General features: G+C 33.9%; 1 protein-coding gene across 3 annotated transcripts; it reads left to right on the top strand.

The window, feature by feature from the left end:
* The first annotated feature begins 2,423 nt into the window (after positions 1 to 2,423).
* LOC128510069 (cadherin-like protein 26) lies at positions 2,424 to 26,849 on the top strand. 3 transcript variants are annotated; one of them, XM_053482048.1, is made up of 17 exons: positions 2,470 to 2,549; positions 3,553 to 3,653; positions 3,801 to 3,914; positions 9,801 to 9,907; positions 10,657 to 10,798; positions 11,096 to 11,268; positions 11,838 to 11,969; positions 13,483 to 13,665; positions 15,683 to 16,008; positions 16,607 to 16,749; positions 20,570 to 20,800; positions 21,082 to 21,300; positions 21,604 to 21,722; positions 23,078 to 23,167; positions 24,315 to 24,362; positions 24,709 to 24,789; positions 25,956 to 26,849. In XM_053482048.1, the coding sequence occupies exons 4-17, from the start codon at positions 9,803 to 9,805 to the stop codon at positions 26,178 to 26,180; spliced, it is 2,217 nt and encodes a 738-aa protein (XP_053338023.1). In that variant the 5' UTR covers positions 2,470 to 2,549; positions 3,553 to 3,653; positions 3,801 to 3,914; positions 9,801 to 9,802; the 3' UTR covers positions 26,181 to 26,849. The 3 variants fall into 3 exon arrangements, with proteins under 3 accessions (XP_053338021.1, XP_053338023.1, XP_053338022.1); XM_053482047.1 differs by having other exon boundaries at positions 9,758 to 9,907; XM_053482046.1 differs by lacking the exon at positions 3,553 to 3,653 and having other exon boundaries at positions 2,424 to 2,549; positions 9,758 to 9,907.
* The last annotated feature ends 264 nt before the right edge of the window (positions 26,850 to 27,113 follow it).

Here is a 27,113-nt window from a genome sequence, read left to right as displayed (position 1 = left end):
TAAGACTTTGTGGCGGTAATGTTTTAATTACGTTAGTCACGCTCTTACCTGCCTATTGGGCCGGGGTTAGCTCAGTGGTTAAGGCATTGGGCTACGGTTCAGAAGATCCCGGGTTCAAACCCCACAACCACCAAGTTGCCACTGTTGGGCCCTTGAGCAAGGCCCTTAACCCAAGTTTAACACCATGTGGACAAAAGGCAGCTGTCCAGAACAAGCACAATTTTTTTATGAATTATGAAAACTTTCCATAAGTTAAACACCATGTGGACAAGGCAGCTGTCCAGAACAAGCACAGTGGTCCTAAACATCACTGACAAAAATAATTTATTCCTTCAAATTACTTCTCAAAAAGTAAGGACTACACTGTTTATTACAGAAAATCAATACTAAGCAAATCATAATATTAATCCGCTTAGAAACAATATAATATTACAAGTATAAGGTAGAAATTTAGTAATGTGTAAGATATGTATAATGGCTTTGTACACAAAATAGCCTTTTGTTGAATCTATAAGAATCAATTAAATGGCAGGTGATTAGGTTAATAAGAAGCTGCATGATTTTGATACTTAAGTCGGAGGGGGATTTTTTTAATCCAACAAAAGGCTTGATACCAACATCTGATACCGCATGCTAAGTAATGCATACCTAGTGTAAAGACACACTAATGAACAAACTTAGCAAAATTACTGGATTTGCATTGGGTATAGAAAAGAATCACACCCATTTAAAACAATCACATTTTGTTGCTTTGCAGCCTAAAATGAAGAGACTTTAGAAACTTTAGACATCCAAGGGAAAAAAACACCAACATGTCAGAAAAAAAAAAAACAGAATCACTGATATGAAAAAGGATCACCCCTTCCTAAAAAATAACTTTTAAAAAATCAGTGACAGAATCAGTGTTTTTTTTTTTTTTTCTGACAAACTGGTGTCACACCTTTTACGTGGATGTTGGATAAAACAAAAATTGTGTCCGTCTTTATTTCAGGCTACAAAGCAACAAAATGTGAATATCTTCTATACCCACGGTATGTTTACATTTAACCCTAGGTTTTCTAAAAATAGTAGCTCATCTTAGTGTGTTGTTATTTATGATTCTATTGGGTTTCAGAAAACATAAAATACAACAATGTACTTTATTTACAACTGTACCTCTTCTCTGTTCTCTTAAAGTGCATGATGATTTGGTACGAGGTCGCACAGAAAGAATGTAAAATATATATTTATTTTTATTTCCATTTTATTGACTATCAGGGTTTAAAGAGTGTTTTATAAAAAAAAATGATCAGATCATCTCACATTCGTTTCCATCTGCACATAATATGATTTACATGCTGCAAGGGATGTTTGCAATGACAGCAACAAAAATGAAATTACGGAGCAGAATAGATATGAGGAATACACTTCGTGCGTTACTCTCCCCCATCACTCCTAGACAGAAACATCTCGCCACAGGGAAATAAGCTCAAGGGTCACACTGATTCTGTGTTATGTTGTATAAATTGTGCACTTTATTATGCTTGGTTAAGAGTGTTTGATGGCCAGTGGGTGGAAAACTGGTCCGTCTTACATAAAACTGGACTGTGGTGCAAAAAAGGTTGAAGTGCAGACTGCGTTTCCTATCGCACTTACTTTTCCCTGATTACTAGTCTCACACACACACGCACACACACACACACACACACACACACACACACACACATTTATTCTCCGTCAATAAATATATTCTTACTGTCAATGTTCTAAATTTGATGCAGGCCACTACAGTAAGCCAATGGAGTTTTGATTCATTTTCTGATGAGTTCCCCGAAAACAATACAGGATAGCGCACCCTGTTTACTTTCATTAATTGTGAAGCCTAAAATAGATGCAGGATTATTTTTTATAGTCTAAATAATAATGCTTTTCTAAACAATGTAGGGAGCAGAGTACTGGGGTGGTGAGGGAGAACTAAGGAAGGGTAAAAAAACAAATCATGTAGTCGTATTCTGGTTCAGCTGCTGAGTCTGTCTTTTTTTAATAAATTCAAAACCTGTAATTCCAACCGTCTTTCCTTAACTAGCTGATAATAGATCATTAATCATTAATTACTGTGCTAACTTTTTTAAAGTACTCAAGTGAAACAGAAAAAAAAAATGAGCAACATCCCATATGTGCAAACCATGTACTGGTGTTTAGGGAAGAACAAGCAATAACGAAACATCCAGTGTGAAAGTTGATAAAGTGGATAAATGATTGCAAACCTAAGTGCTATATAGAGTATTCAAAAAGCACTGCTAAAACTGAAACACAAAGTCATGGGTTACTGTTATGATTTATATAAAAGATAAGGTCTGTATTTCAAGAGGAATTCATCTGAATTCTCCTCCCACAACTACAAAGACTGAAAACTGATCCTTCCAACCAAGAAAACGCACCCATACACATGAGAGGGAAAAAAACTTTTATCTACATTTTACATATAAGCTACACTCAGGTTAGAGAGGAAACACAATGAAGACAACATGAGGAAAAAAATGATGACGCTGATCACCCTCTTCATAACAGTAAGTTTTTTCTTATTGTCACTATTTTTACATAAAGTTAACTGATTATGTTAAATGAATCCTAAATGTTATTTATATTATTTATTTTGATATGGATGCAGTAGAGACAGAAAACATTCTACATAACTAATAATCATTATGTAGAAAGCAGAAATATGTTGCGGAACAAAAAATTTAATAAAAAAAACTACTGCCTCAGGTTAAGGTTCACTATGAAAACTTTCTATTTCAGGCACATTTAGAAAATATACTTTTCCATCTATGGGTATTAACTTCAATATTTGCTTTCTTTAGCACTTCACTTAAAACATTTAAGCCATAAGTGTTTTTCCAAACATAACATCGAGTACGGTCACAATGTTCACAATTATTATCTTATAATATTATCTTAATATTTCACAAGATAAAACTGGTTAAAAGGTAAAGGTTGTTGGTTATTTCTTGTCATTTCGAAATAGACTTCGGCACTTTTACTTTTTTACCTAATTAGCACTGGCAATTAAAATAAGTGTAGATTAATTAGAAGTGTAGCAACACTTTACAATACTGCTCGGTAACTCATGTGACTTTGCAGGGACTAAGAATAGACAAATTTATAATAGTATATTAAATGTCACTGCTACCATATAGTACTAATAAATACTAATCCATTACCGAAAATAAGACTATTTGACAGTTCATTGTTTAATATGCAAAGATTTCTGTTTATTTCTTGACTGGTCTTCTAAAATTTTATTTGTTTCCTTGCCTGCTTGTTTGCTTCCCATTAAAAGCTACTGTAAATAAACTTTGTATTTAATTTCTGTTTATCAAATTAAAATATAAAATGTGACACTGATTCAATGTACCATGCCTACCATACGTGGAATAGTTTAGACAAGGCTATTTAATAAAAATATTTACAGTTCAGGAACTATAAACACCGACACTAAAATGAAAACATTTAGTGAAATAAAGTCAATCAGATGATGTTTGAAATCTGCTTCCTTAATTCTTCCACCAGCATTATAAGGAACACTGCATGCCTGCATCATGACTTCCCTAGGGGATTTCTGATACCGTACTCCATGTTGAGTTTTATGCTAATGCAAGCATAATTTGCAGGTTAGAGGTGACATGTTGATATTTTATATGTCAAGTTATTTCTTTTATATTAACTTAAAATTTTTGACTTCAAGCTTTAAAACCCAAGCCCATTTCCTTTCATTTTAAAAAGTCACCAATTTTATCTTGTCTTTTTCCACACTACAGTGTGTAGCCACAATATCCGCCCAAAGCAAAATCAGGCAGAAAAGGACATGGATCGTTGACTCATTCAATATAGAGGAAGAAAGTCCAGGTCCTTTCCCATATTCACTTGGCAAGGTGAGTACTACATTTTGTCAGTGAACACGGTTATAAATGATAAATTTGTATAAATAAGCTGTACTATGTATAATTAAAAAAAAAAAATTAAATCATATTTTCATATGTTTCATATATTGTCAGTGTTGTAAAGAGCAGCTGATCAAATGTGTACTTCCACAAGTATAGCAATAAAAAATAAATTCATAAAAAATAAAATAAAAAATTCTTCCAGAGAAATAAATAAAAAAGAAAAGACAGACCAACACTTTGTAGATAATGGGGACTTGACTTTATTTTAATGCATTTTTAAACTGTTTTAAGTAGCATGTGCTATGATTACTATAGACAAAATTAAATAAAATTAAGATGAACAAGTGGTCGAGCGAAAACAACTCTGCAATGTGAGCTCTTCTTGCAAAAAACATTTATTTCAACACTAATGTGTGAAATGTACATACTGTAATAATACATTTTTTAAAGGAAAATAAAGTAACAAACAATATCAGTAAACCTAGCAAGTTCTGAGTAGCTGAGACAGGGGTTCGGTTATTAGTATAAGCTTTGGTAGCTTTCAAGCTATACAGTAGGTAGACAACCAGAATGCCTATTACCGTCGCGCTCACCGCCGTGGGAAAACGGCAGCAGCCAAAATAAATCAGTTGCATTTTAAAGTCATTCGTGAAATGACCACCAGGTCATTTTTCACTCAACACAGTTTTAAATATAATTAAGTCATAAAGAAACCTTAACAATATGTTGTATCGAAAAAATACTACTAGTTATTGTAATTTCCACATCTGAGAACTTTATACAATAAAAAAATCTAAACCAGAGATATTAATATTTGTTGTATAATAATGAGTCAAAAAAACGTTGTTAAATGTTGTTTGGACAGATGATCAAGTTTACTAGCTGATAATTGTATTTGTACAAAGAATAAACTGTTATATAGCCTATCTCTGTTTGTATCTGTTTATTGTTTTTTTTTTTTTTAATACATCCAAAAATACATCAAACTTTAAATATAGAAATAACTGGTAAAATAGACTTTCAGAATAAAACATTACAATAACTCCAAAAAGGTGCACTAAAAACGTTGTTGTGTTTATGTAAACACATCGTTGGGTGGTTTATGCTGGGTCAAAATTCTGGGTGTTTCGGGTATTTTAAACACATTGTTGTGTTGCCCATGTTGGGTCAAATGGGATGTATTAAGTCATTTACAAATGAACACCTGGTTAGGTTATTTTGACCCAACAACTGGTTTATTCTTTATTCTCTGGTTTCTCCAATTGGCAGACTGCAAAATGTTTGAAATATTACTGTTATTCTGTCACAAGTGTAGTTTTCGAAGAGATTTGGGCTTCAGTACATCTCCCGGCTCTCTGAGCATAGCACCGGCCCAATGCAGCCTCGGAAAGAATTTATAAATGTTTTCTAAACATGAGCTATTGTTGTTTACTTACAATATTTGTTAATTTATTTTAAATGAAGTTTGGGCTTGGGATTTTGATTTGGTATCTGTAACGGGTTCGAGCCTATTAGTCTAATCAGCACTCAATCGCACGCATAAAGTTTTCCAGAGCGCGGAGGAATTTTGTTGTACTAAATAATATTTGTGCAGTATAATCAGGGCCTCTTATTCCTATTTGTCCTGGAATGTTGTTTTTTTTAGTGTTACTGTGTGTGCTTTAGAATGGCAGGTAATATTCAAATGCAAATTATTCACCCTCCCAAGGTGTGAATCAGCTGTTCTCACCTATACATTCAGAGAAACGGAAAGGCACCTCTCCCACTTAAAAACCTGGATTCTGATAACCTCTAGTGATTCGGGCTTATTTTTAAATTTGTGCAAATTTCATCTTCTGGATTCTAGATTCTAAAATTAACAATATTACTGTTTTTAATCCCTGAAATAGAAATGGAGATTTCTCCTATCATAACATAAATTGTATAGGTTGTAATCACTCTATACACAATCATTTTCTTTGGTATTTTTATAAAATATTGAAAGTAAATATTTAAAAATTAAAAAAATAAAAATAAAAAAGATTCCATTTGTATTTTCCTTCCCTAAAATAGCATAGAATGTTATGATGAGGAAACTTTCTATCTCTTCTATTCCAGCGATTAAAAAACGGTAACAATGTAAATCAGCAGGAGCTGAGTGATCCGATCTGATGTGCCTAACTTCTTTTCAGCAGAGCTTTTGTTTTACTAAATAATCCACTATTAACACCTCTCAACACACACACAGATCCACACAGATCCACACAGTGGGCAGTGGTGGCTCAGAGGGCTAAGGCACTGAGTTACTGATCAGAAGATCAGCGGTTTGATCCCCAGCTCCACCAGGTTGCCGCTGTTGGGCCCTTAAGCAAGGCCCTTAACCCTATCTGCTCCAGGGGCGCTGTATCATGGCTGACCCTGCGCTTTTACCCCAGTTACGCTGGGATATGCGAAGAAGGAATTTCACTGTGCTGTAATGTATATGTGACAAATAAAGGCTTAAAACACACACACACACACACAAAGAAAGCAGACCAAACGTCAGCAGTCTTTTCCCCAAACAGCGTAGCAATGAGCATTAACTTACATCTAAACTGAGTCGTTTACATAAGTTACTAATCAATAGCTCATGATACATACATTTAAACAATTTATTTATATAGATGTACCTGTTTTACATGGAAAGTTACAGGCTTGTTACTGAATTATTTACTCTGATAAAGAGCCGTATAAAAACTGTGCCAGCTGGCACACCTAAAAATAAATGCAGGATTATTTTTTATAGTCTGAATAAAAATGCTTTTATAAATGTGGGCTATTGTTATCTACTTCAAAAATTTGTTAATTTACTTTAAATGACGTTTGAGCTCGGGGCATTGAGCATCGTGATCCTCCTTGAATTTCCTACGTGGTCTAATCAGCACTCAACCGCACGGATAAAGTTTTCCAGAGTGCACTGGCAGAAGTAGACTAATGATTATGAATGTCTCGAGAAAAACACAAGCGGACTGACTTTGACTATTTTAATAATTCATTGATAAATTATTGATTTCTCTGGTTTCGGCTGTGATGAAGATCATGTCATCTCATCATCTCTGTAGTTTTTCCGTGAGATGCCGCAATTTGGCACGCGGCGTGCCGCGACTTGCCGCAAGCAACATTCGGGAATTTAAATAAATGTTTTGTGCTTTACTGAATATCTGCCAGATGGCGCATGGAAGGACTTTATCTAAAAGCCAGACCAAGTACAGCGAAGAATTGTGTATAATTAGTTAGCCTAAAACAATATTGTTTCCAATGCTGAAGCAAACATGAATTTTGTTTTACAACAGATATTTTATAATGAACGTGTGTATATGTGCTTTATATTATTTTCATAATGATGAAATGAGATACCCAAATTTGTGCTTTAAAAGTTTCTTATATAGTTTTTGTAATGTCTTAACAGGGACAAAACAATGAAAGACATGGCAATGTCTCGGTTTAAATGGTATTGAAATGAATTTAATTTCCTGATAGAAGGCTATGTGATAGTGTTATCGTATTAACGATTCGTGAATATGCCAACATATCTTATTTAAAACGTAAAAATGTGTCGCCATCATCAGAAGACATAAATGAACTATATATATATAAAATAATTATTTTATCCATTATTTGACCACGGCTTGAAATAATACCTGGAATGTGATTGTGAATTTATGACTAAATAAAGCTTTTTGTCGTTTAAAAAGATTTAACAAGACCGAGCAGACGTCTCTGCCTAAAAGTATTTCGCCAGCTATAGAATAAATAGAAATAAAATGTTTAATGGTACCAATCAAATTAGACTTCATAATTACTTTAAGTGTAATTCACAAATTTACTGAATATATTATGTTCTTATGTGTATACAGTTTGTGTTTGTATGTGAATACAATATATAAGTATGTGTTTGTGCGCCCGTCTCATATGGGACATTCATATAAAATGCAATTTGTGATATGTGTATGTTGTTAAAGTATTTAAAGTTTTTGTGGATATGTATGTAACCCCTCGCACGAGCCGCGCATAAACTGTTTAGGATGGGCCAAGACGCACCACAACATTTCGTGCGCTCATTCGGTCGCACCTGTAAAAGGTGTCAGGCCCAAAGACAAAGCGCGCTGAAGAAGACGAAGGCAAAGCCCAAGCCTCTGTCTGTCTAAGACACCGGCGAGAGAGAGAGAGTGAGGGAGGGCGACACGCATTAGTTTAGCGGGTTAAAGCGCACAAAGCACAAACTCTACTCTTTCTCTTCCTTTAAATCCTCGGTAAGGGCATAAGGGATCTTTAGTTTTTTGTTTTAGTTTCCAGAATCCCGTCCATTCTCACATAGACAGTGAAGCTCTGTTTATTTTGTGTTTTCAGTTTTCTGTTGGTTCCCTTTTGAGTTTCTTAATTAATAATCCCACGCTATCTCCAAACGGAAAAGTCTTCCCGTGTCTGTCATTAGCTCTCACAACAACTCCTATTCCACTGACCCCCTCTAAAGCCCTGCGTCAGGGCTATTCTAATCTGTAAAACATCTCATGGTGCGGATCTCCACACCGCACCTCGTAACAATATAATTAGTCACCATTAGTGTCACCTCGGAGAGCGCTGTCGCATTGTATTCAGAGAATAAATTTAAACAGAATCATGTTTTAAACAAAAACAATATTGTATTAGGCTAACTTCATTAAAGATTATTCACTTTTGTTTTTATTGTATTCGACTTTTTGCACACACGCGCGGTCATCTTTAAATTTGAACAGAAAATAATAGTGCGCTGGTTGGCATGTTATTTTTCATTTTAGGCTAACATATACATTTTTGTATTATTAGTTGTACTTCGTCTTTTTGCACACATGCGCGGGTGCGTTACAATAATAACAATAATAACAATAAATTCGGAGCACTATAACTACTACTACTAATAATAATAATAATACTGAATGGAGAAAGTGCAGTTCATTTAGTTTCATTTATTTCAGTTAATAAATCTACTACAAATTTAAAGAACACAAAATATAAGATATTATATAAAACAAGACCCTACACGCGTAGCTTTTCTAATTACACATAATAAAATCTAAAGGCTTAATGTGTTGACAATAATGTTTCTTAAATTTGATCCTAAAAATATTTAATTTAATTTAAATTATAAATTTGTACTGTAATGTTACTACTGTGATTATGAATTCGTTTAATTACAATGTTTCCCTTGATTTTATTCCTGCTCTTTAATCCTGGAGAGAATGAACTAAGGCGTGAAACGTCAGTCTATAGTTATATAGCGCCACTCAGCGGTAAAAGCCAGCAAACACACAAACCCAAATGATGTCGCCGTGCGCCACAACGGTAAAAGTAACATACCGCTTGTCCACCTACTGTAGTTATTATAACAGTTATTGAAAAGTTCAATTTGACCCTAAAAAGCTAATTTTTATAAGGTTAGCTCACTTGAATCCAACATATAGCAAAGACATCATAAGGTCATATGACACTCACAAACGATACATTTCTAAATTCTTATCCCTAATCACAAAGCAGCTAACAAATGTTATTTTTAAATGTTATTTTTAAACCTACTTACGATGCTCAATCAAAGACAATAAAACAGCAGCAAAACATTAGCAAGTGACTTAATGAACAAGTCCATCATCAGAACCAATATCCTAGATGCACATCTAAACAATTTTTTTTTTTTTTTTTTTACAAAATACAAAATCATAAGACACTGAGGTGAGATGAAGTGGAAGGCTACTAATGCTGCTACTACTACTACTAATATTACTCCTACTAATAATAATCATATTCTCCCTTATATATTTTATTTGCTTTTGTTTTAGATAAACATTGAACGACCCTATTTGGTAATGTTCTTTCTCAAAGGAATGGGTATTGATGAAGACCCTAAAGATGTGCTGAGTATCAACATCAGAACTGGTGAAGTTCTCGTGCATAAGAAAGTCGACTATGAGACCTACAAAAATCTCTCGGTATATTTTACTTAGATGCTGCATTTATCATAAACATATTTAAAATGTATATGACAGCATTTCTACATTACCAGTTGTTACTAATCATATAAGATGTTGATTACTTTTCTATCATAGCAGCTTTGCCAATAACACAGCGTTAAATTAAATCATGTTTATATTAATGGATTTATTCCAAGGGACATATTTGAGGGATATATATGAGGAACTGTTTATATGATGCCGCTTTCTGTAAGGAGACTTTAGGAGATTTATTAAATAAGTCTTTGGTAACACCTAAAACTGAAAGCTGAAAAGCCACAGAACAAGCTGCAGTGTTTTGTTTTATTAACTTTTAAAAGAAAATCTTTTAAAAAAGTTAAATGTAACTTGAATCAGCTTAAAATTGTATGTTGCTCTTCAATAAATAAAATTGATTAGCTTTGGCAGGTCGCTTAGAAAAAGGCACAGGCTGCTATGGGAAAATAATCAATGATGAAGTGGTTTCAGTTACAGTACACTCAATTTGAAACCACTACACTGTTTATTATTTTACTACAATATCGTATTTCTATATTTGTGTTTATATAACACATTGTTAAGGTAGCGTCAATTCATTTTTATTTAATTTTGTAACAAATATCAGAAATGAATTATTCAGTTTTAATGAGTTTTTAAATTAATTTGATAAAATTTTACATTTAATCATATTGGTTCAATCCACATTTAAATCCAGAACTTTATTTACAGTTTGTTTTTGATTTTTGCAGTTCAGGTTTGAAGCATTGAATGAAAATTTCAAACTGGACACAAAGCTTGGAGTTGAGGTTCATATCTTGGATATTAATGATCATGCACCTGTTTTTAATCCTCCTCACTATGAGACAACACTTGAGGAATCTGTATCTCAAGGTAATTTAACACTATATATGAACTAGGATAAAGTCCAGTTGACATTACTCAACTTACATATGATGACTGAAAATATTAACTGTTGAGACTGAGAATCTACAGTATTAAATTATAACATAAACCAAAGTATGAAAACATCATAGTGAAAACATCCATGAAAATAATTCTCATGAAAATGTTGTTAACATGGAAATGAAACAAATGTAATGTGGCTTTATAATATGATGCATGAAGTAGCAAGAAAATTCAGGAAAGTTTTGTTTTGTAACACTTTTCAGCTTTACAATTTCTTAATAGGTACACTGATTACCACAGTCTTCGCTTCAGATAGAGACGACCCATCGACACCCAATGGCACCTTCTCATTTACACTGGACTCAGTCTCTCCAAAAACAGACAATATTGAATTTTACATTTCTCAAATCGAGACTAAAGGAAACATTTATTTTAAAGGCTGTTTGGATTATCAGGTAAATATAATTCAGTATTCTGTTATATAGTGTACTGTGTTTTATTAGTAAAGTGCCCCTATTGTTTTGGTAAACACTTCCATCCATATCTACTAGCTATACCGCTTATACTGTGTAGAGTCCCAGGGGGCCTATTCCAAAGAACTAAAGACATAAGGTGGGGTACACCCTGGCTAGAGTGCCAACCCACCGCAGGACACAAGCACACAAACACTCATACAAGCAAGCACACGCTATGGGCATGCTGGGAAGGAAACCGCGTTATATCTATCGCCCTGCAATAGGGTAAATCTGAACTCCTCAAACCACATGACCTTTTGCCGTTATTTATGCTCCCCATCAAATTAAAGCCCTTTTGATCAGGTTCACTGTACATACTTAAGTTTTTTTTTTTTATGACCACACAGCTGTTTGTTTACCAATTCTGTAAATCATATTATGTGTGTGAAAATTAAACCCTCCTGAAATATAATAAAATCTTGTTTTTTTTAACTGTTTGTTATTAAATATAATATAATATAAATTATAAACATAATTTATAAATTATACATTATAATATGTATTTTCAGAAAGCACAAACCTATACACTCTCGATCAAAGCCACAGACAATGGAGACAAAAAACAGCTGTCTAACACGAGCAGAGTGGTTCTGAAAATTATTGACAAAAACAATTGCCTTCCTGAAATTACTGGTCAAACCGTGAGTACTGTCTAATACCTTTTAATAATAAATTGTGCATTAAGCAAAATAACTTAATCTGTTCATAAAGCATTTTAAAGAATTGCCAGGTTGGGATAAACTATACTGTAGTACACTTTTAAAAAAATTCACATGCAAAACTACATTAGCGCCTTTGCACTAAAAGCTAACATGCATATTATGTCCAGTTCCTGCTAATTTGTTGTGTCACTGTGAGGTGCAGTAAAGCCTTTTATAATTAACCCAAAAAAGCAGTATGTATAGACTATGCCTTCATTCCACTTTTTATAATATATATATATAAACACACTACTTTTCGAAACTTTCTCTTTCTAACTCCATGATCGTTCCTGATTTTTATTTCTGTCTACATGATGTGTCTGCTACTTCTGCTCTGTAAAGACTTTATAACGCCTCTAATCTGAGGTGCTGTTAATTGGTCATTTTTCAGGCTGATAACTCTAAATGAACTTCTCGTCTGTGGCAGAGGTAGGTCTCGCCCTCCTGGGACGGCCTTCATGAGTTTCATTATGGTGCTTGACGAATTTTGCAAATGCACTTGACAATACTGTTCTTGCAAGAACTATTACAGAAATGCTGACCTCTGTGTCTTAAAATAACAACTAACTGTTGTTTTTGTTGTTGTTACGTAATTATCCAATTTCATATGTGTTATTTTATAGTTTTGAAATTCCCAGTATTGTTGTAGAATGTAGAAAATAAATTACTAAACAAAAACAAAGAAATTTGCAAGTGACCCCAAACTTTTGAACGGTAGTGTATATATATATATATATATATATATATATATATATATATCAGAGGTGTCAAGTAACAAAGTACAAATACTTTGTTACCTTAGTAGAAACTTTAAGTATCTATACGTTACTGGAGTTTTTTTATACATATTTGTATACTCTTAAGAATCCTCCACTGAGTCGGAGGAAAAAATAATACAAATATGTGGAACTAAAAGACTTTCCTCAGACTGAAATAGCTACTTGGATGAGTAGTGAAACATTTTTAGCTAACAATAAAGCGGTTCTAGACACGACTTCTAGATAACTTCACCTGAATGACCGAGAATCTTTAAAGACTCTTTACAGATATAGTCTCTGTACCCACATTCCCACGAGACATGATTGCTTCGTACCGTGCCAGCAAATTAGTTGATCAGAGCCAAGACATGGCACTTGGCACTGATCAGAGCCAGGACATGGCAAAGTGATCACGTTACACAAACATACCGGATTTTGGGGTCAAGTATACTTGGGCTTGTACATTAGTGTAAAAGTATAATTACCTACATATAATCTCCATATAAATAAGCAATACATATTAAAAAAAAAAAAATGTAAATATAGTATTTTTTTTGCTATCTAAAATATATTGTTTTAGTTCATCGATCTTTGTTATTTAAATAGTTTTATAAGAAGTATAATGTATCAATAAAAATGATGCTTCAACTGTCCAATGCTTATTGACAGCATCTTTTTATATCTGCACCCGTCAGGGTCCTGGAAAGATTAAAGAACGGGAAAGCGGAGTGGAAGTTCTACGTTTAATTGTCAGAGATGACGACACTAATGGTTCACCAGCATGGAAAGCTATATTCACTCTTCACGAAGATCCAGAAAACTATTTTAAAATCCACACAGACCCCAAAACTAATGAAGGAATCCTGACTGTTATAAAGGTATTTTGATGGTTTCTAAATACATATGCACATTGTACAACCGTCCTCCTGCCATACAGTATGAGCTGTTTTGATGCAGGATTTAAACTAAAGATTTAAAAACTAATTACACAATGAAACTTACTACTGGCATCTTTAAACCAATAACCTCATTTTCATGATATGCCTTAGTCAAAAAAATGTTTTTGGCATAGTATTAATTGACTTTAAGAATTAAGAAACTTTATTTGAAACCTTTGTAAAAAATCATTTTGCATATCAAGGACAAACTGATATAGTCTTTACTTTTTCCATACATGTTTAATTCTTTATAGCTGCTTTACAATAATAATCAGTGTTAAAAGTGATATACAAATAAAACTGAATTGATTATTATAGAATGATTTAGAAGGGGTGTCTCCTTGTGTCCATGTAAAATGATGCATTTATTCATCAATTCCCCCTAATCTCAGACAGATTTCTCCTAATGAGCACACTAAAGTAACCTAGAACTCGATCAGATAAAATGGTAATGGAAAAAATGCAAAAGCCACTAGAGAGATAACGTGTGTGTGTGTGTGTGTGTGTGTGTGTGTGTGTGTGTGTGTGTGTGTGTGTGTGTGTGTGTGTGAAAAATGATATCGTAATATTTTGCCTATGTTTCTATTTCCTGTGTTGTTGCACATGTAATAGCCTGCTGTCTGACAGAGCTTTCACTATTGTACTCTGGCTTCCCTTGCTTGTGCTTGTAAAAAAAATAAATAAATAAAAAATAACACGTTGCATGTCTATACTTGAAAAAAAGCATAAACAGTGGGTTTAAATTAAGGAAGTGAAACAAGTTGCTTTGCCCTATTTTACTTTATAAAATTCAGTAATTATCCGTCTTGCTGATCAACACAGAGCACATTAATGCATCGTTATATTATTATTTACATTTTATAATGAGCTTAGTGACAACTAATACCCGGTTCAATTATTAGCTAATGCTGATTTCAGTTCTGCAAGCATTACTGATCTTGTTAGTAGGTATAAAAAAGGTAATATAAAAGGTTTTATAGTGGGTATCAAAAAAGACTACATGCTAATGCAGTAGCAGTAGAAGTTGTCTGCAGTAGCAGTTAGAGCCAACATGTAACCAGCTTCTGGTATTTTTCTGCTAGTATTAGGAACGTGTACATGGCACAAATAACGCATGTCTGGCCACATCCCCTTACTTTCCTTCCTCAGTGCCACTGAAGCATATCCTCCTCCCAAGGCACAGCCCATTCCACTGTCAATCACAAATAGCTATGGGGAAGTAGAGGACAATGGCATATACACATACTGTACATGAACACAATTTCACAAAACATGTGTGTCACAAATCTTCTCTATTCTCACATAACACACTGTCTTTACAATACATTTATAAGTATTTGATAAATATTTTATAAAACATTTTTTGAAATTTACAACATGACATGTAAGATGACTTATGGTTTAATGTAATACTGTACGGCTTTTTCTAAAGCTATTACCTTGTATTTATTACATTAAATTTATGATACTGAGGTACATACCATCCGTGCACATAATGTAAATTTAATTTATACTAGTTTAAGGGCATTACAATCTCTACTTTGACTGACACATATTACATGTATATGAATAGAAACTGGAATAAGGCAGTTTTTTGTTATTATTTTATATTAAAGTTTTGTTAATATTTTATTTATATATCTGTTTTTCATATAAGCATGTAATTGAACAATTAATTATTCTATATTTAGACTTTCTTAAACTGTTAGAATAACTTGCAAGATATGGATAAAGATGTGCAATAACAGTATCTTAAACAGTGAACTCACAAGTCAACAATGGTAACTGAAGGCTATTTTTTTTCCAATTGCATGTAAAGACAGTCAAATCATACATCATATGTGGTTTGCTATAGGACTTTTAAGAATTCTACAACATTTTGTTATCTCATCAATTTATGAAATCTTTAAATTGGTATAAACAAAGTTGTTGTTTTTTTGCATTACTAAATCCCCAGCCAATGGATTATGAGGAGCAAACTACAAGAAATCTGACAATCAGTGTGGAAAATGAAGAGCCCTATTTCTCATGTAAGGTGAAATCTCCCACAACATCAGACTTATGGGATGTAGAAACTCTTCCCAAGAAATTCCGCAGAAGTCCAGCACCCATCGACCCACCCAAGCTATATCCAGTCACTATCATCGTTGAGGATGTCAATGATCCTCCAGAATTTGTACCACCTGTTAAAAAAATTAAAATCAAGGAGAATACAAAAGTAGGAACTATCTTGGATACTCTCAAAGTCAAAGACCCAGATAAGAGATTTGGGAGCTCATTTCGGTAAGTGAAAATACCTTTCTATGCTATGTTCAAGTGTACTTTCCTTTTGAACTACAGAAATGATAATTACAGAACTAAAGAATGTGAGGTAATCACTGGGTTGTAGTTAAGGTTATAGTTTTATTTTATAGTTTTATTCTCTGGTAAATGTCCAAGCATAAGAAATTATTTTTAATCCGTCGTTTAAACATGTATAAAAAAAATTCTGCTGTCAGCATAGGAACACCACAAACATTATTACAGGATTACAAACTGAATTATTTATGCTTATTTCTGCTTGAATGTAGCACATTAAACTTTATTAAACACATTATTAAACTGTCCAACAATTTAATAATTAAAAGCAATTATTGCTACTGACTTTTTTTCCACTGCAATGGAAAAAAACAATGTGTGTTTGCAGTTAGACAACAAGCCAAAATTAGGCAAGGCATGTCCGTCACTTTTTTATTAATGCAAGTAACTGCTTTCCAAACCTGTGATATCTAACATATCCAATCATTACAACATACACTATACAGTATGTGCATATGTGTCTTCAAGGAACTGGACTTGATAGAGTCTTCTAAACTCTTTACGTATGCTCTTTTATATGCAGGTTTGTTAAAGGAGAAGATAAAAATGACTGGGTAACTGTTAATTCAGAAACTGGACAGGTTTCTGTAGCCAAAATGATGGACAGAGAATCACCATTAGTGAATGCCAGTACATACAGTGTCATTGTGTATGCTGTGAGTAAAGGTAAGACAGTAAGTTTAATGTGTTGAGATCAGTGCCACAGCAAGCCGCACAAGAGGCACACTATAGTTAATCAGAGCCCATGAAAACTGGAATCAGTTTTGACTCCTGCCTGTAAAAATGAAAAGCTGCAGCCACACTAGTCTCAAAACTTACAAAATTGAGGACCACTGCTTTATAACAATTTCCATAGAATCTTTAGTTATTTTATTTAAGTCATATAAGCCAGGCTTGCTGGGATAATAATAATAATAATACAGTGGAACCTCGGATTACGAGTAACACAGTTTACGAGTGTTCTGGAAGACGAGCAAAGATTTTTAACAAATTTTGACTTAAAAAACGAGCGTTGTCGTGGTTTACGAGCTCCAAGTATCATGTATAACGCATGCGCTGCTTGTTTTGACACCGAGCGTCGCGTCATCACAACTGAGCCAACGTTTTTTCTCTCTCTTGCGCTGCGGAATGGTCTCCCCTGCTGGGTCTTAGTGCTCGTCTCTTACTGGTATAATCAACATCTGTGCACGTGTGTACTGTTTACTATGACACTGTGACTACGTGTGTGTGAAACATTTTATTATGTGTTCGGAAGCACGTGTGTACAGCGCGTGTACTGTTTCTTATAACACACGTGTGTGCACGCGAGTAAGGCAAAAGAAATTCTTAATACAGAGGTTAAAAATCTATTTTCTTCCTCATCGTGGTGTGTGTGTGTGTTTGTGAAACCCTCATTCACAAACACACACGCGCGCACAGAAATGAAGCCAAGAGAGACGCACTCTGCTCTCCGGAGAAACTCTGTCGCAAATCTTTTCAGAGGTAAGGTGCTGGGTCATTTGTTTGTTTGTTTTACTTTACAGCAGTGATTCTGTTAGTTTGTGCTCACACAAGTGTCATTTGCGATGTTTATTGCTTTTTTTTAGATAAAACAGTGTGGCGGGGAAGACGTTTATTTATGACCTCTGTTTGCGGGAGTGTAGTCCAGTGTGGCAGATGCATTGTGGGTAATGCAGTCCGGTGTGTGAGAACGCGAATGCGAGATTTAAGTTAGGATATTGAGCCAAGTTTTGTTCTTCAGTAGTTTTTTTAAGTTGGATCTAAGTGCAGGATCCACCCGAAAGTTTGAACTATAACCTGAAAATGCAGAAAATAAAAGAACGGGCATCGACCAGTTTGTCCATCTCATCATTACACGAGCATGGATTAACGGGTTGTTACGCTGTCGCGAGCAACATTAAAATAAAGCGGAGAAGCTTTAATAATTTAGAGGAGAACAACAGTCTTTCCGTTAATTTGTGTGCGAGTGTGTTTAAACGAGAGAAGAAAGTTTTGTTGTGTAAGATGAGGAAAGAAAGACAGAAGGGGCTGAAAGCAAGAGTCTCCACTTACTCTAGCATCACACACACACAAACGCACACGCATACACAGCGCCTGCATGCACAAAGGGAAACGATTATCTGCCGGGATTTATTTGTAACTTTTTTGAAAGGTAACGTGTAGGCTAATTTGTTTTATTTTTACTTAATATTTTGTATTAATTTATTTTATGTATTTATTTTTTTGGGCTGTAAAACGAATAATTAAAGTTTCCATTATTTCTTATGGGAAAATTAAATTTGGTTTATGAGCGTTTTGGAATACGAGCCCACTTCCGGAACGAATTATGGTTGTAATCCGAGGTTCCACTGTAATAATAATAATAATAATAATAATAAAGGAATTGCATGACTTGAGTTTTCAGAGGTTTTTTTATTAGTCCAAACTTTTAAATTTAATTTACGATGCAGTAAGTCACAAGGACTTAATTACAGTTAGTCCAACAATAGAAATGAGGCATGTTACTCAAGATAAGTGTTTGCTAAGAACAGGATACTGTCACAAAAGATGAAAATTCACATGCTGTACACTCAGGTTGGTCATGTGATGTTTACACATTGGCAGGTTTTGGTTCAAATTCTTTACCAACAGACTATTCTACATACATTGGGAGTACACCAGGCTAGTTCATTTTACAAAAACACTATTACCTGTTCAGTCCATGGACATGCTTCTGGCATGTGAGAAAACTTTTTTCATTCTTTATTAACAATGAGTTTTCAGATAGCAAAGAATCTTACATAAGTAACCTTAATATTAAGTAAGTAATCTTAAGTAAGTTAGTAAATAACCAATTGAATTTCCTATAATAGGTGACCTTTAAATATGCCTGACCTCATATTATCATTCAGCTGCATCTAAAATTAGCATCCTCTACTATTATCTATAGTTAGAACAGCACACAACCTTCAAATACTAAACTGTATCATAAATTGGTCAGGTTACTCATTAATTTACAAATAAATTCAAATACTGTACTGGAGTAGTTACAAAGTTTAAGGGAATGACAATTTTTTTAAAAACTAGCGCTGCAACAAGGAATCGATAAAATCGATTAAAAATCGATTACTTAAAGCGTTGGCAATGAATTTCATAATCGTTTCGTTGTGTCGCGGAAACTTTTTTTTTAAACATTATTAAAAAAAAACTTTAGTTGAGCACGGAGCGGAGTGAACACACTCGGTCCCGCACACTTATGCTAGCAGAGTTCGGTGCCTCATAGACAGGGCAGAACGAAAATTAAAAAACAAGTGGAGGTAGATAAAATAGATAGTAAGAAATAAATAAGAAAGATACATACTGTAGCGGCAGCTGCTGGGTTTTAATGCGCGTCACTTACTGGTATAATCCATGCACACGTGTACTGTTTACTATAACACGGTGACCACATGTGTGTGTAAAACATTTTATTTTGTGTCTGTATGCGTGTGTGTACAGCGCGCATGTAAAGCAAAAGCAAGTCTCATTAGAGACGTTAAAAATCCATGTTCTCTCTGCCCAGGCTCTTTGCCTGCTGTGTGTGTTCGTGCGTGCGTGCGTCATTGGACACTGTGCCTCACACACACAGACACACACGACCCCTCCTACTTTCGCCTTCACAGACACACACACACCCGATTTCTCTCTGCTTTACACAGAAACACTGCTCTGTCTTTTCAAAGGTAAAGTGCAATTAATTAATTAATTAGGGTTAATTTGTTTTATTTTTACTTTACAGCAGTGATTCCGTTTTTAAAAATTAAATTTGGTTTACGAGTCTTTTGGAATACGAGCCGCTCTCGGAACGAATTATGGCCGTAATCCAAGGCTCCACTATATCTATTTGGCAGATGTAAAGCAAACATGTCTATGTTTTTTGTGTTAGTCCATTTTCATTTTTTTTATTATTATGATAACAGCTTAAGGAGCAACACGTTTGTGCACTTTCTAAAGAATTTAGTTTTGTTTTTGAATAAAGGGTTGGAAATTAATGCTTTTCTTGTTTTGTTTTTTTATCCGATTAATCGATTAAAAAAATCAACAGAATAATCGATTATTAAAATACTCGTTAGTTGCAGCACTAAAAAAAAACATTATTTTATAGATGAGCAAGTACTGTTTATATTTAGGAAACACAGCTTTGTTTTTATCTTCTATCAATAACTTAATTTCACCGCAAACACTAAACCTCAATAACACGTACAGTATAAGCATGTGATTAGTAGTTAGATTGCACACCTTGTACTGTCACAACCATCTGCTATTCACTTAGTTTTAAGTTGTTTCAGTAATTAGTTCCAATACTGGGTAGGTTGTTTAAAACATATGTTCTTTTCTTCCATTCTATTAAGCATATCATGTTTGTCCTTTTTTCATTATGACTTAGCAAAGTATTTGAATGGGGCATTTATTACTATTATTGACATATTTAAAAGATATTTTATTTATTCATCCCCCTGACCTACAGATAAACTGCCACAGACTGGCACAGGGACACTGGTCATCCACTTAGATGATGAGAATGACAACGTACCACAGTTGGTGGTGGATACAGTGAGTATTTGTTTATCGGATGAGAAAGCCATGACTGAAATCTCTGCTAAAGATCCAGACCTTCCACCATACACTGCACCATTTCAATATGAGCTACTGGAAGATGACCAAATTGAAGGAAAATGGAAAATTGAACCAAACCATGGTACGGTTTTGAAAAACACTAAATCACTAAATATTTATTTTACATTTGTCACCCATGTCATTTTTCTCTTGTGTCCCATAGCTGTAATTTTTTTAAACCTTATAAAATGAATCTTTATAAACACACACTTATTGTGAACCTAAAAGCTTTGACCTATAAGCATATAAGAAAATTTGGAAAAAAAATAGAGTGAAATAATTTAAAGCAACATTTTTTTTTGTTTCTCTATGAAAAAAATAATAACAAGACTTTTTAAAATTAATAATCTGATCTCTTTGCAGGAATACTTGTGAACCTGGTCAAAGAAAACACAGTCTATGCAGGCCTTTACAAGATTAGGATAAAAATATCAGATAGTGATGGGAACAGTTCTGTGCAAAATCTGTCCATTACCGTGTGTGACTGCACTAGCAAACCCAGCTGCCAAGTCCGTGGTTTGACGGCCCAGGCAAGCCTTAGTGCTACTGGGATAATGATCTTTGCTTTCCTACTTCTGCTGGGTAAGAATGAGATACATGTCCTGTACTGATGCAACTTTAATATTACGCTGTTGAATTAAAGTTTTAGGATATTTTCTTAGATAGAGGCAAAGAATTTCCTATTAAGATTTAATTACTTAGTGTAATAAATAAGTATTAGTGCAACGTGCAAGAGAAAAAGAGATTATACTGTATATACTGTAAGAACTATGCATACAGTAGGTGTAGCTTCCACGTAAAGCTTATAAACATTGTATATTACAAAACTCTATTACAAATTGTCTCTAACAGGTAAAACAACTAAAATGTATTTATGTTTGGCAGTGATACCCCTGATGGCACTTCAGTTAATCAAAAAGCAAAAAAAAACTATGATCTTTCCTAAAGATGGTCCTGGTAGCCTCATTAAATCCAACACTGAGGACCGCGGCACAGACTGTGAGGTAATCAAATATACAGTTTTATAAATAGGGTTGAGGGTCTCCAAAGTTCTTTGAAAGAAGTTCTTCGTTAAATTCCTTGCTTTTTAAAGACATTCCCTAACAAATACTCTTTGATACAGGAACACAGTTGTAGGGTTCAAAATCGATTGGTTCCCTACAGCTGAAGAATTATTAAGGGTTACCTAACAAGAATGCTGTTACTTTAGCATTACTTAAATAAATACTATATAATTTATACTAAACACTACCTGATATTTTTCTTACCTTAAATCTTTACCTTAAAATCTTAAAATTCATGATACCTTTTTTATGATTACTTTCTTTTTCATAGTAGTGCTGTCCATTGTACTGTTTTAACCATTTAGGCAGATAACTATCTTTCTATCTCTCTCTCTCTCTCTAATATATTGTGTGGCATGGGCGGGGCGGCGGCTGACAACCAGCATGCCTTGCGGGGGTTTCTATGTGTTCACCCTGTTGGGGAAGGGTGTTTGGGATAGTGGCTTTGGCCCTGTTGTTTGTGTGTGTGACCGGTTGTCACACACACAAAGAGCTGAATGTGCTCCGGTTCATGCTTAGACTGAATTGGATTTAGGTTCTCGTGTGAATGTGCTGCTCATCCTGGAGTCCTGCTTCTGGTTGGAGATCTCATCACATGGATGCCCCTGTGTGCCCCTTCAAATGGTTCCACTTTCCCATGAAGGTGGTCCTGTCCTCGACTGATGCAGACAGCTGTTCTCTGAGGACCTGTGACTTCTGTCGCTCAATAGTTCAGGACTGGAATTTCTCACAGTCTACCTGAGCCTCCAGGAACAAACTGGACTTTAATCTTACACATCTCCTCTTATACTGAACTTCCAGTCTCGCATATTATTATGCACATCAATCCCTGCTATCTGTTTTCACCCAGATGATGATGGGTTCCGTGTTGAGTCTGGTTCCTCTCAAGGTTTCTTCCTATTACCATCTCAGGGAGTTTTTCCTTGCCACTGTCGCCGTCGTCCTAGGCTTGCTCATCAGGGACAATCATATAATTTTGATTCATAAACATTCACATTTCATACAAACTTAATTCTTTTGACTGTGTAAAGCTGCTTTGTGATGATGTAAATCGTTAAAAGCGCTATACAAATAAAATTGAATTGAACTATACATGCTCTGTACAAAATAAAGTACTCCCAGCCAATGCATTGGACAGCAATTAAGCTCACTCATCTCTCCAACGTCCTTTCCGGCGGTAAAACGCTACAATATATATGATTTATAATAAGCAGTATTTATAGGTATCTGTAAATTACAAGCTAGAAGAGTTAAGCAACTCTCAACTAATATACTTCTTTTTCTTTTCCATGAAGGTTTCACTTGAAATATCACAATCAGTTATGAGTGGGAACATTGTGAAGACATCTAATGGCTTTTCCAAACAGCGGTCAATACTTTACAATGTATGTATCTAGATATTATTGCAAAACACATATCCATAATATGTAATAATGATGCAAAACACTCCTGCAGACAGGAGCAAAAAAATACATAGAATATAAATACATGTGTATGTATGAACATGTGGTTAACACGATTGCCCTGAAGCAAACTAATTTATTAGTAAATGTAAGTCGAGGTCATTAAATGCCTAGCTCTGAAAATCTATCTAGTTAAAGCCCAATCCTCAATCTGTTTAAAAATTTAAGCAAATCTTAAAAGAAAATGCTCATATTCCACAAAATATAAGAGCTTTAAAAGGTTTGCCAAAAAAGAGGTAAAATGGCATGATCCAGATATGTTAAACTGATACAGCATCTTATCAGAGTTACAGCTGTAAGAAGGGGACTGAGGTGAATAGTTATACAACCAACAAACATTTTTATGTTCATTTTAAGAAAAAGGAAAGTGAATACTTAAGCAAGGAAGAGTGTACAGTGGAACTGTACAGTGTGAGTGAATAGAATTAAAAAAAAATCTATACATCAGATACTGTAAAAAAAAAAAATTACAGAAACCCGTACACACATACAAATTACACTGCTCTGTCAGTAAACTTCTTTAACATGGAAACTTTCTAACGGCACTTGCTTTTGCCTACTTTAAAAAATTTTGCAGAAATGTAACATTGCATTGTTAGTAAACAAAATCATCTCCCGCACTGCAGTCTTTTTATTCGTGTTCTTTACTGCGGCCATTGTTGCAGTAGAAATACTAAAGAACAGTCACTAAACCTTACGATTCAAAATTCAACGAACTTTAGTAATCACACTTAGATATAAAATTTAAAAAAATTATAATTATTTTATATGTTTTATGTATCATTTTAAAATTATATAATAAAACTATATTAATAAAACTTAATGTTAAATTGATAGTCATACATCACTCAACACTGCAGCTTAAAATTGTACAATACACTCTGGAACTCTACTGTAACTTCATCCCTCTATAGTTTAACTCTGCAGAACGTTCTGTTAAATTAGAGAACATGTATTTGTATGAATCCTGCAATATAGTTGGCTAAATCTGATTAAATGTTGTCTTGTTAATTGCAGAGTACTGTATATATTAGTATGTGACACACCATTTCTACTGCATGCATTTCAGGGTTCCACAAAAAGCTTATATCGACAGATCAAAAACGGTTCCATGATGGTAAGACTTTGAATCCTCTGCTTTTGCTTCCATCATTAAAATTACATGACATGTGTAGCATTTTGATCAAACAAAATTAGTGCAACATGATTGCACCTGTACTGTATAGATGCCAGCACAATCATTTTAGAAATAAGCTAAAAGGGAAATTTAAGCAGCAGTTTCTTATTCAAACAGGGCTTTGTCCCCATGAACAACTATAAATCATATGTTTTAAAACCCCCCTTAGTTTTTGGTATATACTTAAGAAATTCTGTTTTCTTCTGTATTCTTTGTTTTTGTCTCCAAAGATGATGCCTGAAAAAAAAATTTGGTCACCCATTTCCTTAATTTTTCTTATTAACAGGAATCAACCAGGAAAAAACATTCAACTTGCTCCACAGAAGATGTTCATATTAAAAATGTCCTAAAGAATCAACTTAGTCAGGTAATGCGGTGTAATTTATTTAAAGTAAACGCCAAAAACAATTTTGGTGCTGGTTTTATACAAAGAAGTTACTTCTGAACTTTATGCAATATGGAAGGGACAAATCTTACTTCCCTAAAATTTCTAATTGTTAACTTCAGCCATTTTGGAGAGGCATTTTATGTGCCCCAAAAATGGACTTCAAACAATAATAATTAAAATGCTAATTATTTATATATTGTTATAAGTATTGGTACTAAACTGAGTTTAATCTGTATGACAAATAAGATTATTGAAAGACTTACGTTAAAAGTAATTACAGACACTACATAAAAGGTCATGAAATTGTATTTGGCAAATGTGTTTCTTTTTATCTATAAAAAAATGTATGCATATTTACAAAAAACAAAACATGGATCTGGAGATAAGAGCAACATATTATGAAAAATGGTATTATAAATTTAATGTTTCACCTAGATGAGACAATTTAATGCCAAAAATTTAAACTAAGCCTTGTTTTTTGTTTGTTTTAATAATAGTTTGTTTTATGTTTTATATAAGTTTAATGTATTGAAAATTCCATGCCCACAAACAGAACAATTTTTTGTACATGACCAGAGTTTTACACTCTTTTTACATTCCATAAAATGTGTGTACCTATACACAAACACAAGACTTTTTTTATGGCCATACTGAACTGTTAAGTTTGGTAGAAAATTTGTATTTTCATATTGACAAGGGAATGATGTGTGTGTTTGGCATGCTTTCAGACCACAGCTCTATAAATGTATAATCTTCTAATTAGATTTTTTTTACAGGATATGTTTATGCTAAACAGTGTTAACGCAACAATGCCCAAAGTTTTTACTGATTATTTATTATTGATTAATAATCAATAATGAATAATCCAGAGAAACTTTGGGCATTGTTGCATTAACACTGTTTAGTATAAACATATCCTGTAAAATTAATAATCTAGAAAATATGATTATTGGTATCAATGTAAAGTGTCTAACAAATTCTACCTTCCTTCCAAAAACTTAAAGAAGTGTTACAGACGTCATGGGACATTTCTTATTAGTAACTGTACTGCTTACACTTCTTTCAGTAGGACTTTATTTTGTATGTTTGTAGCAGTTGTATATCAAGCGCTATATAATGATAATGTTTTGATTTTCTCACTACAGAGGCTTGCCCAGCTCCAGACTTCAGAACAGGAGCTCAGCAATTATGAACCACACTGCTATGCATATGAAGGAGAACAGGATGAAAACCTTGATGATAACTTTGATACCATCTCTGTTCCCGAGACTGATTTTAATTTAGACATCCCCACAAATCTAGAATTACGCTTTACCAACCTGGCAGCTGTGTGTAGGCCTGATTCAATAACATCTGAAAGAAAAAAATAGGCTAATCTGTGTTTATGAGCGACATTTTCTGAATTTGTAATTAGTGGAACTATCTAGACTGAGTGTGTTTGTGTATCTAAGTTATACACAGACTTTCTAACAAATTAATGAAATAAAATATTGTGAACTCTCATGGCATCAAGGTCAGACCAAAATGTTCTTAGCAACACAAGCATTTAATTCTAGAGGGGAAAAAAAAAAAAACATACACACTCTTAATCTTGGTCAGCCATCAGCCATAGGAATGGAAGCCAATCCAAAAATTATTGATGAATGAACAAAAAGAAAGAAAAAAAGAAAGAAAGAAAGGTTGTCTTCTTTCTAGAGACATAAAGTAGTTGTAATACTTGGACCATGGAGATTTTATAGCAACTTGCCACTAGAAATGGAAATCATAAGTAGCTAATTAAACCATAACTTTACAATTGCTGCCTTATTTCACAACCCCTTTCACTGGCAGCTTTTTGCTTTCTGTTGTTTAAGGAAAGTTACTGTTTCTAGGCAGAAGTGGTGCAATGTTGACTGGCTATAAGCTGTTTTTTGTTTTACTCTGAATTTTTTTATTGCTATTTTCAGTCAATAATTAATTCATAGCAAAGCTACCAACTCAATGGTAAGAATGCTTGCAAAGACCACCTTTAAGCATAATTAAAGTGAACTTTCATCTGACTTGTAACAGCTCATTTTATTGTACAACTCTAGATGCGTTTTTGCAACTTAAACACACAATTACAATTAAAGTAATACGGCATGAAATATACCCAGTATACCCCGTCAATACACTGGCTCTGGTATTTTCAATGGTATTACAACCTACCTTCAGCATTCATTGACACAGTATAAAGCAAGTAAGACCCAGGTTTAAGTGTAGCCACTTGGCCAGCACATTTTCTTCACTGTAAAAAGTCAAACTCAAGTGTCTGTTAAGTTAAT

This window comes from Clarias gariepinus, chromosome 22 (genome assembly GCF_024256425.1).
Source record: "Clarias gariepinus isolate MV-2021 ecotype Netherlands chromosome 22, CGAR_prim_01v2, whole genome shotgun sequence".
NCBI lineage: Eukaryota > Metazoa > Chordata > Actinopteri > Siluriformes > Clariidae > Clarias > Clarias gariepinus.
The sequence above is the reverse complement of the archived record's forward strand: the minus strand, read 5'-3'. Positions and strand labels throughout refer to the sequence as shown.